Source organism: Dipodomys spectabilis, unplaced genomic scaffold (assembly GCF_019054845.1).
Source record: "Dipodomys spectabilis isolate Male_0828 unplaced genomic scaffold, ASM1905484v1 ptg000366l, whole genome shotgun sequence".
Classification (NCBI taxonomy): Eukaryota; Metazoa; Chordata; class Mammalia; order Rodentia; family Heteromyidae; genus Dipodomys; species Dipodomys spectabilis.
The window spans coordinates 473122-488420 of NW_024871043.1; the positions used below are offsets into that span (position 1 = coordinate 473122).

The 15299-nt window shown below is 49.5% G+C and overlaps 1 protein-coding gene across 1 annotated transcript in view; it reads right to left on the reverse strand.

Annotated features, from left to right (window-relative positions):
• Positions 1-14957, reverse strand: part of Gpr139 (G protein-coupled receptor 139) — a 35356-nt gene extending 20399 nt beyond the window's left edge. Inside the window, exon 1 of the mRNA XM_042666864.1 lies at positions 14834-14957. Coding sequence (XP_042522798.1) covers positions 14834-14957 — 124 coding nt within the window. The remainder of the gene's footprint in view (positions 1-14833) is intronic.
• Positions 14958-15299: the final 342 nt, after the last annotated feature.

Here is a 15299-nt window from a genome sequence, read left to right on the forward strand (position 1 = left end):
TTAGCAACTCAGGAGACTGAGATCTGAGGATTCTGGTTCAAAGCCGGGCAGAAGAATCCAAGAAACTTTTATCTCCAAGTAACCACAAAAAAAGCCAGAGGTGGAGTTGTGAATCAAGTGATAGAGTGCTAACCTTGAGCAAAATAGTTCAGGGACAGTGTCCAGGCCCTGAGTTCAAGCCCCAAGCCCAGCATAAGAAAGGAAGAAAGAAAGGAAGAGAGGGAAGGAGGGAGAAGTGGAGGAGTAGGAAGGGAGGGAGGGAGGGAGGAAGGAAGCAAGCTAGGAAGCCCACAGCTCACTACTGGGGTTAATACTCTTCCTTTTAGGGCTATAGTATTCCAGGGTTCCTTTTAGCACACCATCTTCAAAGCAACAGAGCTAGATCATCTAACCAGCTCACCTGTGCCCGCCTCAGGGGCAGGGACACAGGTTTCTTTCTCTGTGGTAGCTAGCACACAATTCACAAATACACCCTAGCGAGACTCAGAGGTCACTCCACTTTGGAGGTCACTCCTGCAGTTGACAGCTTCATACACATCACAGGACGCAGAGCCTTCACTTTGAGGTCCAAGAACTTAGCTCTAGTATCCAACTCTGTTTCAAGTAGTAGTTTGGGAAGGCTTCAGTCTCACAATGGATGAGTTCTTGGTCATTTTTCATTGCTTTGTGTTATCAGTCAGCACTATATTAACATTAATGATGATTACTGATGACTCTGTCTAAGCATTAGAAATGGAATCTGGCACATCATACATGGTCAATAAACATCCACTACATGAAATGGATTTAGAATTCTGAGTACTTGGCTGATCTTGAGCCCTTTATGCTGATAAAGATAACCTTGGAAGGATCTGGAAGAGGACAGATTTGTCTGTTTGTTTTTAAAGGGGAATTGTTTCATCAGAATCTGGTAGTTTAAGAAAAAGAAACAACTCCATTTCTACTTTGTAAGTTAGGTATAGAGAGGAGAGGAAGTTCATATAGACTTGTCCTTGCTTAAAAAATAATTTCAGGTAATTAAGACATCTGCTTGTGGAGAGGGCAGAAGGGGTACTGGGAGAATCCTTAATCACAAAGGAAGACGTAGTCCCTGGAAATGCCCACATAGACCAGGCAGGGCGGATGAACCAAGACAGGTCAGCAGACTCGGCATTTGTCTTGTCCTGTGCCTGGAATAGCAATGTCGGCTGCAGACCCAGTTGCGAGCACAGAACACAAGCAGTGACCCGCGGGCTCAGCCCACTGCAGCCCTGCAGAGGCCAAATGCCTGGGAAGCAACTTCTCCTTGCAGAGTGCCCCTACCCACACTCAGCCCTCCAGGCACCACTGGGAGGATAAAATGAGGCTAGAGGGAGCAATATGCTCCGTAGACATGAAACAGGCAGCAAATGGTACATGATGATGGTGATGGTGATGATGATGATGATGATTATGATTATGGTCATGATGTTTTACATCACTTTAAGGAAAGTATGGAAATTACATGTATAAGATTGAGAAGGCAGTCATCCATCCATCCATCCATCCATCCACCTATCTACTCACTTGTCCACCCATCCATCAATCCATCCATCATCCATCCACATGGCCATCCAACTATTCACCCATTTGTCCATCTATCCGTCCACCTGTCCATCCATCCATTCATCCGTGTATTTATTCATCGTCTATCTATCCATCCATCTGCCCATCCACCCAGTTGTCTATCCATCCATCCATCCATCTTCCATTCACCCACCTGACCATCCACACGTCCATCCATCATCCATCCACCTATCCATTCATCCACTCATCCACCCATTCAGCTACTTAACAAGCTCCTTATCAAGTACCCAGGCTCACCAGAGGGCATTGGACTCAAAGAGACTTCACCTCCATGTTGACTCTCAAGGGTTCATAGTCTAATTCTGAGTCTTTTTGACGTTTACCAGGCAGAGAGTTACATCCTTCTTTTGAGTCCCTACAGGATTTTAAGTACCTCACCCCTCCTCACCCTTGATTCTGTTAGAAAACACATTCTATAGCATTGTGATTATTCATCTATGATCATTAATCATGGTCTTTGCCTCCTATGTGATTTCCTCATCACCCTTGATACAAACTGGAATCTGGTTCTAAATAATGGATCCTTATGAGCACAGGTGGGGGCCTAATAGGAAGTTCCTTCAGGGCTTAAAAGAAAAGGAAACTTCTATTTATTATGTACCTACTGCATGCGGGATGCTTTATCTCACACACTCCCTTTCATCAGGCGAGCATTCAGCCTTGTTTTATGCACAGGGTGCAGGGTTTAGAGACATTAGCTGTGCACAGCTCTGAAGTCCAGAAAGTCACGTTACGACTCCCTTCGTATAGGAAAGGTTGTTTAGAAGGGCTGGAAAGCAGAGATAAGGCTCAAACAGATCTGTGTGTGTGTGTGTGTGTGTGTGTGTAGGGGTGTGTGTCTATTGTACAAAGACAAATTCAAAGCCATCATCAAAACAGTCATTTCAAATTCCTACCAGGGCAGGGCAGGGAGGCTACATGAGGGGGTAAAACAGGCTGGGCACAAGAAAACTCTCTGTGCATGGAGCCATCAGGTGAGGTGGGGCATCCGGAGGAAGGAGAGGGTAATCAGGTTCCTGATGACAGTTGAGCAAGATCCAGTTTCCAGACGTTAAGATGTGCTGTGCTATGCACAATGTGGGTTTTATGTTGGTCTCTGAATGTTACTTAATTGGAAAGTAATGTCTTAGGGAGAAACCTTAAATGGAGCCTTCGAGGTGTCCTTGCAGGAAGAGGCACAGGATGGCCCAGAAGGTGATAACCAGCATCTATCCATCTGACCATCATTTTCAGGGAAGTGTTTAGTGCTTATTTAAAGCACTAAGCACAAGTCTTACTGTCTCCCAGTGCCATCTTCCTCTGCCCAGGTCAATGCTGAGAAGATCTGAGAAGCACCAAGCTTCTTCCTTCCTTCCTTCCTTCCTTCCTTCCTTCCTTCCTTCCTTCCTTCCTTCCTTCCTTCCTTCCTTCCTTCCTTCCTTCCTTCCTTCCTTTCTTTCTTCCTTCCTTCCTTCCTCTCTAAGCCATCTCTGCCCATTTCCCAGACACCCTTGGAGTCTGCAGCTTCATCTCTCTTGCCGCTGGATTCTGTATCATCACAGCTGAATGCTTCCATCATGGTGACAGTGCCCCTCTGCCACACTGGGTCCCGTCCATTTGTCACTGACAGTGCTGAAGGTGACCTTTCTCATCTCGTCGCCTCTGTCGGATGGCAGCCCAGCCCAGCTCTTGTTCTCTCTTCTGGTTACATTGTTCTTTCCATCACACAGTTGGATCTTGAGCAGGACTTACTGCCACAGCCAAGATGCCAGCTTTGTTGTGCTATGGTGTTTCTCCACTACCCCTGCCTTCACCCCAAGAGCCAGGCACAGGACATCCTTGGGGTTGAAGGGCATCATGAGCTTGCTCGCTTCTCTCAGTGGTCTCTGTCTTACCTGGGAGACTACAAATGATAGTGGATGTGGCTGGAATAGGATATGAGAGGCTGGTCTTGAACTTGACCCGATTCTCATTCCTGCTGTGTGTTAGGTGCTAGGCTGGGCACCTTATTGGTTGTTTTCTCCTCTCAGTGCCCTGAAGTCTCTCTTTCTTGAACTCAGGGCTTGGATGCTGTCCCTGAGCATCTTTTCTACCACATTTTGCTTTTTCTGAGTAGTGTATTGGAGGTAAGAGTCCCACAGCCTTTCCTGCCTAGGCTGGCTTCCAACTGTGATCCTCAGAGCTCAGCCTCCTGAGTAGCTGGGGTTAAAGGTGTGAGCCACTGGCACCCAGCCAGCTCCCCATTTTTCATTCTCTTAGCCTCACCATCTACCTGGCTTTCATAGAAGCAGCAGAACTCATTGGATCATGCCTCTTGCTTCAGAACCTTCTGTGTCCCCCTGCGACACTTGACAATGACATACCAAGTTTGTGGCATGGCCTTACGGCTCTCCTAATGTAGTGTATGCCTGCCTCCTCCCCTTACCTGACCTGGGCCACTCTCAGGCTCAGAGTGGTCCGGCCTTCCATGCTTGCTGGGCCTTACATCTGGGCTGCCATCCTTTTCTGTTCCCTTGGGCTGGCAGCTCTTCCCCCTGTGCTGTCCTGGCTGACCCCTGCTCCTTAGACAGGTCTCAATCACCTCCCACCCCCTCTTTGGAGAGTGGTTCCCCAACATTCTGTCTAATGCAGCCCCGGGTCATCCTCTCCCATGTTCCGATCTCCACATACACACATCAGCATCTCCAGCTTGTGTGTCAGTTACCTGCTGGCTGAGGGTCACTGGGGGGGCCTCCTCAGAATTCCTTGCTTTCCTGGCCTAGAAGCAAGCCTGGCATGGCATGGGTACTAACCAGGGCCTCTGTTCCTATGTGTATAATACAATTCGCACTGTCACCTCCATTCCCAGGCGAGCCGATGGAGGCTTAAAAATGAAGCAAAGTCTCAGTGCTGGACTTGAACTCATGTCTCCTTGATTCTGAAACCCAGTGTTAGTTCCCCATTACTTTTCCTCAGGAGAGGGGTCATCTGGAAGGATCCTGGGCACACAGGGTGAACAAAACACAGGCATACATTCCAGGAGGGTCAGGCGTGTGGGACCTGGGATTTGTTTGAGGAAACTCCTAGCTCTGACGGGCTCCTGGCAACCCCACTAGAACTTTCTCTGAACTCTGTTGCACTCTATCACACTTCAGGTAAGATATCGCTTTTCTTCTCAGAGGCAGAAGATGGTTCTGTGAAGCTGAACCATGGTAGGAAGGGCAGAAATGCTAAAAGCAAAGGGCTGTGGCCAGAATAGAACCGTGGCCCGTGCCACACATTGAGTGGTGATGGTGTGTTTGTGTATGCACGCACATGCTTGTCTCTGTGTGTCTTGGTGTATGTGCTGTTTGTCTGTGTGTGGTGTGTACATGTGTGCATGCTTACACCTGGTGAACACATATGGTGCGTGTACACTCTGTGTGTGTGTGTGTGTGTGTGTGTGTGTGTGTGTGTGTGTGTGCTTGTGTGTCTGGCTAGAGTCGCTAATTACAGCCATGTGGCTGATGGCTGGCTTTACACATGGATGAAATGATAAGAAATGTCGGTGGCAAGAAAGCAATTCCCCTAGCTCCGCCAGCTGCCAAGGCTTCTGGCAGATGAGGGGAAATAAAAGAAGTCACTGGCAGCACAGAAGTGTTCACACTGGAAAATGTGTTGTCCTAATTCAGCGCCAATTTTCCTGGCCTGTGTAATGTGCAGACTCAGACTGTCTGTGTCACTCAGTGTGCATTCCCGCCATGGCTCCTGGGCCAGAGTGACACTATGGCCATAGTGTCACTCTGGCCCCTCCGGCCTTCTTTCCGTGCCTTTCTCTCCCTTCCACCGAGGGTTGTAGCGCAGACACTTGGCTCTTTGACTTCCTTCCACCCTTCCCTCCTCCTCCTCCTTCGTATCCCAGGTGCTCCTTCCCATGGGGAGCTTCCCTAGGCCTCTCAAGGTTAAGTTCCCTGGTGAAAATGCTCATAGCACGCCCCACCCCTCTCAGTCCTGGAGTTTGAACTCAGGGAGGGCCTGGACACTGTCCTTGAGTTTGGTTCAATGTTACTGCTCTACTACTTGAACTACAGATCCATTTCCAGCTTTTTTGATAGTTAATTGGAGATCAGAGTCTCACAGGTTTTCCTGCCCAGACTGGCTTTGAACTGCGATCCTCAGATCTCACCCCCTGTCCTCTCATCTTGATTGTTGTAGAAATGAACTTTTATGTTAGATTGTTTCCAATGTGTGTGTGTGTGTGTGTGTGTGTGTGTGTGTGTGTGTGTGTGTGGCAACAGAGAGCCAAGAGCTTGAGATCTGGGGAACCATCCTAATGCACCCCACTGACAGGCCCCTGCTCCTACTGGCAAACCCAGGGCTCTTCTGTTTCCCCTCGAGGGTGCATTGGTCAACAAGTAGTTGGTCATCTTTCTTCTTGGCGCTTTTTCTTTCACTTGGTGCCAAATCCCTGGTCTGTGATGTTGGCAGGCTTTGCCTGGTTAGACTTAGCTGTCTGGGTCTCTGCCCCTGGGTTATTCCCCACCCCAGAGTCTTGTTTTAGTCCTCCAGTGTCTATCCTCCAGCTTTATTGCTGTTTCCTGGACCGTTCTCCAGCCTGAAGGCTGGCACTGGACAGCCTGATGGGCCAAACATAGATTGTGGATATGTTTTCTTTGGCTCGCAAAGTGCTGGCTCACCAGGTGGGTTTTGTGTGTGTGTGTGTGTGTGTGTGTGTGTGTGTGTGTGTGTGTGTGTGTGATTTCTATATTAGTTGCCAACACTGAAAAGCATTGGGTGCTTCACATATTATCCTGGATTTTGAGATTTTGGAACAAATTGGCCAACACGGAACTATTGGCCAAGCATTGGCCTTTTCTGCTAGCCCCGCCCAGCCTGGGTGTGATTCGTCAGCTCTCAATGAGTGCTCTGTCATCTCCTAGCTGTGTGGCCTTGGGTATAGGCCTCAAAGTTTGGAGGCATGAGAATTAAATGAGCTCACAAATGAAAAGTGCTAAAAAAAAATCCAGCATATAGTAATAGAAGTGATTAAAAGGGGACAGAAGGTTTGATTTTTCTCTGTGTGCATGCATGTATGTGTGTGTGTGTGTGTGTGTGTGTGAGAGAGAGAGAGAGAGAGAGAGAGAGAGAACAATTGAAGAATCAGTTTGATTCTTTGGGCGAGTAAAATGTTTCTCTTTCTCTCTTTCTTTGCTGGCGTTGGGGTTTGAACTCATACCCTCCTGCTCACTCAGCTTCCTTGCTCAGCTGGCACTCTACCACTTGACTCATGCTGCCAACCTTGCTGGCTTTTTGTTGGTTATTTTGGAGATGGACTCTCATGGACATTTCTACCTGGGCTGGCCTCAAACCAGTCTCTTGATCTCCGCCTCCTGAGTAGCTAGGATCACAGGTGTGAGCCACTGGCACCTGGCTTAGGTACAGCATTACTAGGTATCTTTGATCATCCCCTCCTACTTAGCCAGGGCATGCAATTTCCTTTCCAGTTGAAGTAAAATCATGCATTCATGGAGAAGACCTAAGCGGTCAGTGCTGGGTGGCTCTGGGGCTTTACGGAGCCCGGCACATGGACATGTTAGACAATAACACAAAGCGAGTTATCATTTGTGGGGACGCCACCGTGTGTGAGAGGCTCAGTGGAGCCTTGGTGTGTTTCAGCAATAATCACCACAGCAACATGCAAGGCACAGAAGGTTAATGACATCGTTGAACTTGATGCATGCACCAGGATGGTAGCAAGCATTTCTATATAGCTTCATTTAACTCCACCTCCACCCCCTCACTCCCCAGCACAGCCACCATGAGGCAGCCGCTAACATTATGTTATTTCATGGCTGAGAAGCTGAGGCTACAGAGGATGAGACATGGGCCTAGATGAGCAGGTAGGGAGTCGAGATTCAAACTCAGGTTGCCTGACATCAGAAAGTACTAGATTCCCTGCTCAACATACAAGTCCACCTTACTGCAGATGGAAAAGTGGGGCGCAGAGAGGTGGGATGTTATATCCAGTGTCACACAGCAAACAAAGCTAACAACATACAGGATTCCAGCCAACATCCAGTCCCAACGCGACGCACTTACACTCAGAGTCACAAAGCAGAACTCACGTGATCATTATAGAACCTGCAAAACGATTACAAAATGGTTGTTCCCGGCCCAAGGCCAGCCCAGGCAACCTCCAACAGTCTGCATTGCAGCCAAAGACCATGTCTCTGCCCACTACAGAACAGGCAAGAGCCTGGCTTTGATGAACCCATCGAGAATGGAAAATCTGCCCAGCACAAATGGCTCACGCCTGTTAGATTAGCCACTCAGAAGGCTGAGATCGCAGGATTGTAGATCAAAGCCAGCCCAAGCAGGAAAGTCTATGAGATTCTTAGCTCAAATTAACTACCAAAATGTGGGAAGTGGAGGTGTGGTTCAAGTGGTAGAGCATCAGCCTCGAGCTAAAGGTCAGTGCCCCAGGCCCTGAGTACAAGCCCCAGGTCTGGTACAAAAAGGGAAACAAAAAGAGTGACTAATCCTGGTTGGGCATGGTGACACACACCTGTGTGTTCCAGTTGCTTAGAATTGTAGCCATTGGGAAGATAGAGGGTGAAGGCTAGTCTTCGCCAAGACCTCTCAACAAATTAGCAGCAGGGTATGGTGGTATACACCTATCATCCCAGTGAAGATGGGAAGTGCAGAGAGGAGAAACATGGTCTGAGGCTGGTCTTGGGCTAAAATTTAAGATTCTATTAGAAAATTAGCTAAAATAAAAAGAAATGGGTTGGGAATATGGCTGTAGTGGTACAGCACCTGCCTAATAAGCTTAAGACCCTATTGAATAGACTCGCGATTAATATGGAAACACCGATTTTGTTTCTATATGCAGTGAATAATTTGGAAATTAAACCCCACAAACATCCAAGGCCATCCAGTGAGTTACTGCCAGGGCCAGCCTAGTAGCCCAAGATACCTACTGCAGTTTTCTTTGTCCAGCTGTGGTCATGTGGGCCTCGGGATGGGCTGGAAGGTGACTGAGGTCAATCACGTGAACCATGGAGGGATTGTTAAGAATCAGAGTGTACATTTGGAAACCCGTGGCCACCAAATAAAGTTTGAGGCAAATACACAGTGGAATGCTATGTAGCTGGATACAAGAATGAGAGGGCACACACACATATATACTATTATATAATTGTTCATATTCTATTATATGTACATATACATATGGATAAGTCCTACATTAAGTGAAAAAAAGCAAATGTAGACCAGCATGTACAATGCACTCATTCTGGGAAGAATTTGACAAAGGAGTTGATATTCTCAATTCTTGTTTGCCTGGATATGCAACAAAATGCTCCAATATAAGAAACAAAGACACAAGGAGCCCTGGTCTTGACTTGTGTGGTGATGGCTTTGAGAACTGGTAGCCTGGGAAACTGATGGCAGGGAGACTTGGCAGTGGGATACATTTCCTGTCTTTAGAGATTTGAACCCTGTGACTGCCATTGTCTAATGCCAAACCCAAAACAAAACAAAACAAACACCTCTCCCTCAGCTCAGGAAACTGCTGCCTCCTGGTTGGTAGCGGGTTTGTGTGTCTGCTGCAAGTTCTGGTTTTATATGGGAGCTTGGAAATTTGTCTTATTAAAACCCTTCCTTCCTCCCTCCCTCCCTTCTTCCTTCCTTCCTTCCTTCCCTTCCTTCCTTCCTTCCTTCCTTCCTTCCTTCCTTCCTTCCTTCCTTCCTTCCTTCCTTCCTTCCTTCCTTCCCTCCCTCCCTCCCTCCCTCCCTCTCTCCCTCCCTCCCTCCCTCCCTTCCTTCCTTCCTTCCTTCCTTCTTGTGTATGTGCCACACTAGGGCTTGAGCTCAGGGTTTCCCCCTTTCTTTTAGCTTTATTCCTCCTTCAGGGCTAGCATTCAGAGCCACATCTCCCCCTTCCAGCTTTTTGCTGGGTCATTGGAGATAAGAGTCTCACAGACTCTGGCTTTGAACCGTAATCCTCAGATCTCAAAGTCCTGAGTAGCAATGATTATAGGCATGAGCCACCAGCGCCCAGTAACAAGTTGGATTTCTATGTTAGTGGTATCAGGGTTTGAACAGCAATACCACCGAGTGGTAGGCAGGCAGTGCACCCTAGAGCCACACCCTAAGTTATTTTTCAGATAAAGTCATGTACTTTTTTTGGGGGGGGTCCAGTTGTGGGGCCTGAACTCTGGGCCTGGGCGCTGTCCCTCAGCTCTTCAGTTCAAGGCTAACACTCTACCACTTGAGCCACAGCGCCACTTCCGGCTTTTTTCTTTTTGCTTATGTGGTGCAGGGGAATCGAACCCAGGGCCACTGAGCCACCTTCCCAGCCCCAAGTCATGTACTTTTTGTTCAGGCCAATTTCAGACTGCCATCCTCCTACCTACGCCTCTTGCCTAGCTGCGAGTACAGATAGGTACTACCAAGCTTGGCTTGTCTCTTGAGATGGAATCTTGCTAACTTTTGGCTTGTGGTTGTCCTCAAAAACTATGATCCCCCAGATTTCCTCCTCCTAAGTTTCTGGTATTATAAGTGTTAGCCATTGTGCCAGGCCACAAGTTGGAATGTTTTCCCTAATTTTTAAATGATGAAAACCAACTTACAGAGAGCTTATTATGTGTGCCAGGCAGCGTAAGCCACTTAACTCAGTCTTCAGAAAGCATGGGCTGTTATCATCACCCTACCCCGTCTCTACCGCTGGGGAAACAGAGGCACAGAGAGATTAAATTCACGTGGGTATGGTTATACCATTTGTGAGCAACAAAGCCAGGACTCAGATGCTCGCACATCTAGCTCCTGAGTTTGTAGTCTTGGCCTGCTTATTACAACTGCACTCATCAAAGATGTTCATGGGTTAAAATAAAATGTCGTAATTGCAGAACTCATTCCTGCCAGTGTTCAATGTCTGGTTAATAACCACTGTATCTAGCCTGTGCCAGGCACACACATTACCTGCCAGGCTATAAACTATTTATCTCCCTTCCTCTCCTCACAGCCCTCAAAGGCATCAGAGGACACAAGTCTTGTCAGTGGGGTGATGTGCAGTTTCAAACTGTCATCTCCTTCCTTATTTGGTCTTCCTCAATATCGGTGGCACCTTTCACCAGCAAAATTAAACAGCAACAACAACAACGATCACTCCAATCTCAGTTTAATTAGGTGCCCTTCCTTATCAGGTCGGTTTACCTATCTCCTTATCAGGTCGGTTTACCTATCGTCCAGTTTGTTCTCTTTCCCTGGGTGCTCAAGTTCAAGTTCATCTTTTCTGCAATGCCTTTCCTTGCACACTGTCTGCTCTATGCTCAGCCAGCTCTGATGACTTGTTTGATGTGTCTTCAGATGGGAGAAGCATCTTGCATATAAAGAAGAAAGAGGGCCGGTTACCGATGGCTCCCGCCTGTAATCCTCCCTACTCGAGAGGCTGAGATTAGAGGAACTCTGTCCAAAGCCAGCCCAGGGAAGAAAAGTCTGTAAGACTGCATCTCCAATTAACCAGCAAAAAGCTGGCAGGAGGTATGGTTCCAATGGCAGAGTGCCAGCCATGAGCAAAAAGGCCAAGTGAGCCCAAGACCTGGTACCTGACCAATAAATTAATTAATTTAAAAAGAGAGCAAGAGGTCACTGACAGAGCCCTTGCCTGGCATGTGTACAAGTCCCTGGATTTGATTTGCAGCATTGAAAAAAAAAAAGATTACTTAAAAAGGGGAAAGAGAATAAAGAGATGGCATTTGGGAGGATCCTGGCATCACTGGGCTCTACTAAGCACAGATATGAAGGGAACACGACTAGTTAAAATAACGTCTTGCCAGGCACTGATAACTCACGCCTGTAATACTAGCTACTCAGGAAGCTGAGAGCTGAGGATCATGGTTTGAAACCAGCCAGGGCAGAAAAGTCCATGAGACTTTTAGTTCCAGTAAACTCCCCCCAAAAGTCAGAAGTGGAGCTATATAGCTCAAGTAAGGAAGTCCTACCTTGAACAAAAAAATATCAGAAACAGCACCCAGACTCTGAGTTCAAGTCTCAGGACCAGCACAAAAACAAAACCAAAAAACCCCTCCATCTTCTTGATGAAAATGAACAAAGCAGTCAGATTTGTTTCCTACATGTCTGTGGGATGATAGAGCAGCTCTCTGAATCCTAGTTTTCTCATCTGGAAAATGGGTTACAGGGGTAGAGTTGAGATGAAGTTACACCGAATAGGTTGGGGGAAAAAGCCTGGTGTGCAGAAACTGAGTAGATTTTTTTTAGACCAAGTACCAAGGCTGAATATTTTTTGAAGTCTTCTTGTGTTGCTGAGGCTGATCTCAAACTACTAGGCTAAAGCAATTCTCTTCCCTCAGCCTCCTGAGTAGCTGGGACTACAGACATGTACCACCATACTGGGCTTGACTTTTTTTTCCTAGTCCTGGGGCTTGAACTCAGGGCCTGAGTATTGTCCCTAAGCTTCTTTTTTGCTCAAGGCTAGCCACAGTGCCACTTCCGGCTTTTTCTATTTATATGGAACTAAGGAATTGAATCCGGGGCTTCGTGAATGCTAGGCAAGCACTCTACCACTGAGCCACATTCCCAATCCCCCCCCCCATTTTTAAACATAGATTATTTTATTTAATAGGTTCTACCTGTGTGGTTTAATTAGCAACCTCTGCTAACCCATTTTACTGATGGGGAAAACTAGAACGAAAGAGGTTTTTGACCATTCCTAAGGTGCAGAGCTCTGTCCACATTTCATACTAGAATTCCTTGGATTTCACTCCAGGCCAGTCATATTACTGCATGGGGACCATTTCTTGAAACAGGAGATTGGACAATTTGGTTTTTCTCAAGCTTTTTGTCCCCACATAGAGTCTGTAAGACATTCATCCTCCCTCCCCCCCAATACAGATACCTTGGCACAAACAACCCCTTCGTATCCACCCTGCATTCTCCACCCACATCTCCAACACTACCAGAGAGTTTGGAAAACCGAGGGTGAGCTCACTGCTAGGAAGAGGACTCAATTAAAATCTCAGTTTTCAACAATATCATCAAGGCCTGTGGTTGGTCCCTTACTTCGCACCTGTCAGCGGAGGGAGCCGGGCAGAGATGACGGCAGTGTACTTCCAAGAAGAATGCAACACACCCAGCAGACTGCTCATCTCTGGGCCCCTCCTTTCTACTCTCAGGGTGCCCATTTTACAGATGTGGAAACTGAGAGCCAGAGCCATGAAAGACCCACTGCTTGATCCTGACAAAGCCTGAATTCCTATCTGTTTGATCAGTCTCTGTCTCCCTTGATGGCTTGAGCAATAAGGACTTCAGGATTTTTGTCTTTGAACCAACCTTGGGGACTTTTCAGAGAACCACCTGCCAACTCCCTTAGGATGCTCAGTCCTGCTGCTGCTTATCATATCCCAGCCCACACACCGGGCAGTACCTCAAACTCCGGGCCCATCCCTGAGGCAACTCCCCACATCCCTTAGCACATGACATGCAGTAGGTGGTCCAGATGACCACTTTGAGTGCCTGAACACACCAACACCATCTACATCCCAACCCCAGCTCTTCCTTCTTGTAAATCTGCAAGCCCCTGAATAAACCTATGCCTAGCACAGTGCCTGGCGCACAGTAGGTGCCTAGCTGGCGTGAGTTAGGCTGTGAGGGCTCAAAGCACCTTGACCTCTGCCTTGAGGGTCTTGACGGTCTGTGCCTCTCCTCCTCCTCCTCCTCCTCCTCCTCCTCCTCCTCCTCCTCCTCCTCCTCCTCCTCCTCCTCCAGTCCCTGCTTTGGACTCTTGAAGGTCAGCCTCCTGACTGTCTTCTGGCTCTGTTGCTTTGCAGAAGAAGAGCCCAGGAAGGTGAGGGAGGTAGGAAGTGGAGATGAGTGGAGGATGAGTGCTGTCAGAGCCCCTCGGAGGGAGGGTGGGGGGGGGAGGAGGAGGGGGTCTTCTCCAGTTTAGCACACATCACCAATTCCTGACCCTCTCAAAAACTCAAAAAAACTCATCTCCCTAAAGAGCCAGAGGAGGGGAGGTTGTGTCCCCGGATGGAAATCAAGTCCCAGCTCTTGGGAATTCCAGGACTGTGCTACGGTCCTATCCCCACAGGGTCACACGGGAGGCCAGGGCCCTGCAAGGCAGGCAAGGCATCATTTAGGAATGAAAGCCTCAGCCCTGGCAGGGGCAGGTGTGTGTGTGTGTGTGTGTGTGTGTGTGTGTGTTAGGGGCGAGGTTCTTAGACTAAGAAATTTGTCTTGTATCCGTCAAATTTGGAAGGGGGTCTGACTTAAACAACTCCTGGCGGGGCCTTGCTGCTGCCCTGCTCGATGCTTTGGGGAGTGAATCTCAGCAAGACAGTGGGAAAGATAACTCTCAACTCGCCCTGATCTCAGGATGGATGGGTTCTCAGACTAGAGATGGGCAGGGGAAGGCTACATTAAATCTCTGTCTCTGTCTCTCCCCCCACCCCCAAGTCATCTCCAGGAATCTTTCTGCTAAAGAAGCTGTGGAAGAAAGGGGCATGGCAGTCTAAAGTGTGAGGGGAGGACTTGTCTCCCCTCTCCCCCCTCCCCTGCTCCATCCTTCCCCCAGCAGCTCAGCTCTCTTCAGGAATTCAGCCCAAGTCTCGGCCACAGTTGGGAGAGGACATTAAGAGGTGAGGCCAGCCAGACACCTGCCAGGGCTGCGAGGTGCAGGAGAATGCAGGAGCGAGACCCCAGGGGTGAAGTGGGGGGAGGAGACGGTGACCCCCGAGGTGGCAGCCCGGTGTCCTTCCGCACCCTTGCCCTCCCCGACTAGCTCAGGGTGGGCAGTGGGGGTGCCTGGCAGCGCCCATCGTTAGACACCCCAGCTTCATCTCCACTCCGGCGGGGATGGGCCAGGGGGGCAGAGGCGTCCCCAGACACTGCATGGGGCAAGAGGAAAAGTCACCCCAGAACCCACAGCCAAGTCGCCCCCAGCCTTCCCCCGGGCCTCCCCCCCTCAGGGCGCGACCCCTCCAGACCAATGAAATCCACGCAAGCTTGCGCGAAGGCACACACAGGTGCGCACACAGGTGCACACACACACGTGCACACACACACACACACACACGTGTACATGCACATACACGACTTCTCTTCCCCTTTATCTGGAAATCTCCACAGTTGCATTGAGACTTAAACTTTTTTTTTTTATAAAGAAGAGGGGCTCCCGGGGCGCGCGAGGGGCGCACGGGGATTCTGCCCAGGGTCTCCCCGCTCTCGAGGCTCGGATCCCCGCTCCTCCCTCCCACCTGCTTCTCACCTGGTAAACCGAGGCACAGCAAGAGGCTGTAGTAGATGACCGGCACGAAGCCCAAGCCGCAGGAGGAGCCGGGGGACCCGGACGGCGAGCTGTTGGCTGCGAGGTGGGCGTGCGTGTGCTCCATGGGCGCTGCGCCCCTCGGTCCCCGCGCCCCTCGGTCCTCTCCGGGCCGGGGGCTCGGAGGTGGCGGCGGCGGCGGTGGCACGGCAGCCGGGGAGAGCCGCAACCTCTCCCCCCAAAAAGGACTTGGCTTTGGTCCCCTCTGCACCCCCGCACCCGCCGGCCTGGAGTCGGGGACTCGGGCTCCGGAGCCGGTGTGTGCACCTCCCACCTCCCGCCCCAGAGCCGGGGGGCCGGGACGCTGCACCTCTCAGCCAATCAGCTGCAGCCTGGATGCGGGGGGGCGGGGGGGAGGCGAGGTGCGTGTGGAGGGGGGCGCGGAGCCGGCGGACGGTGCCGGGAAGGA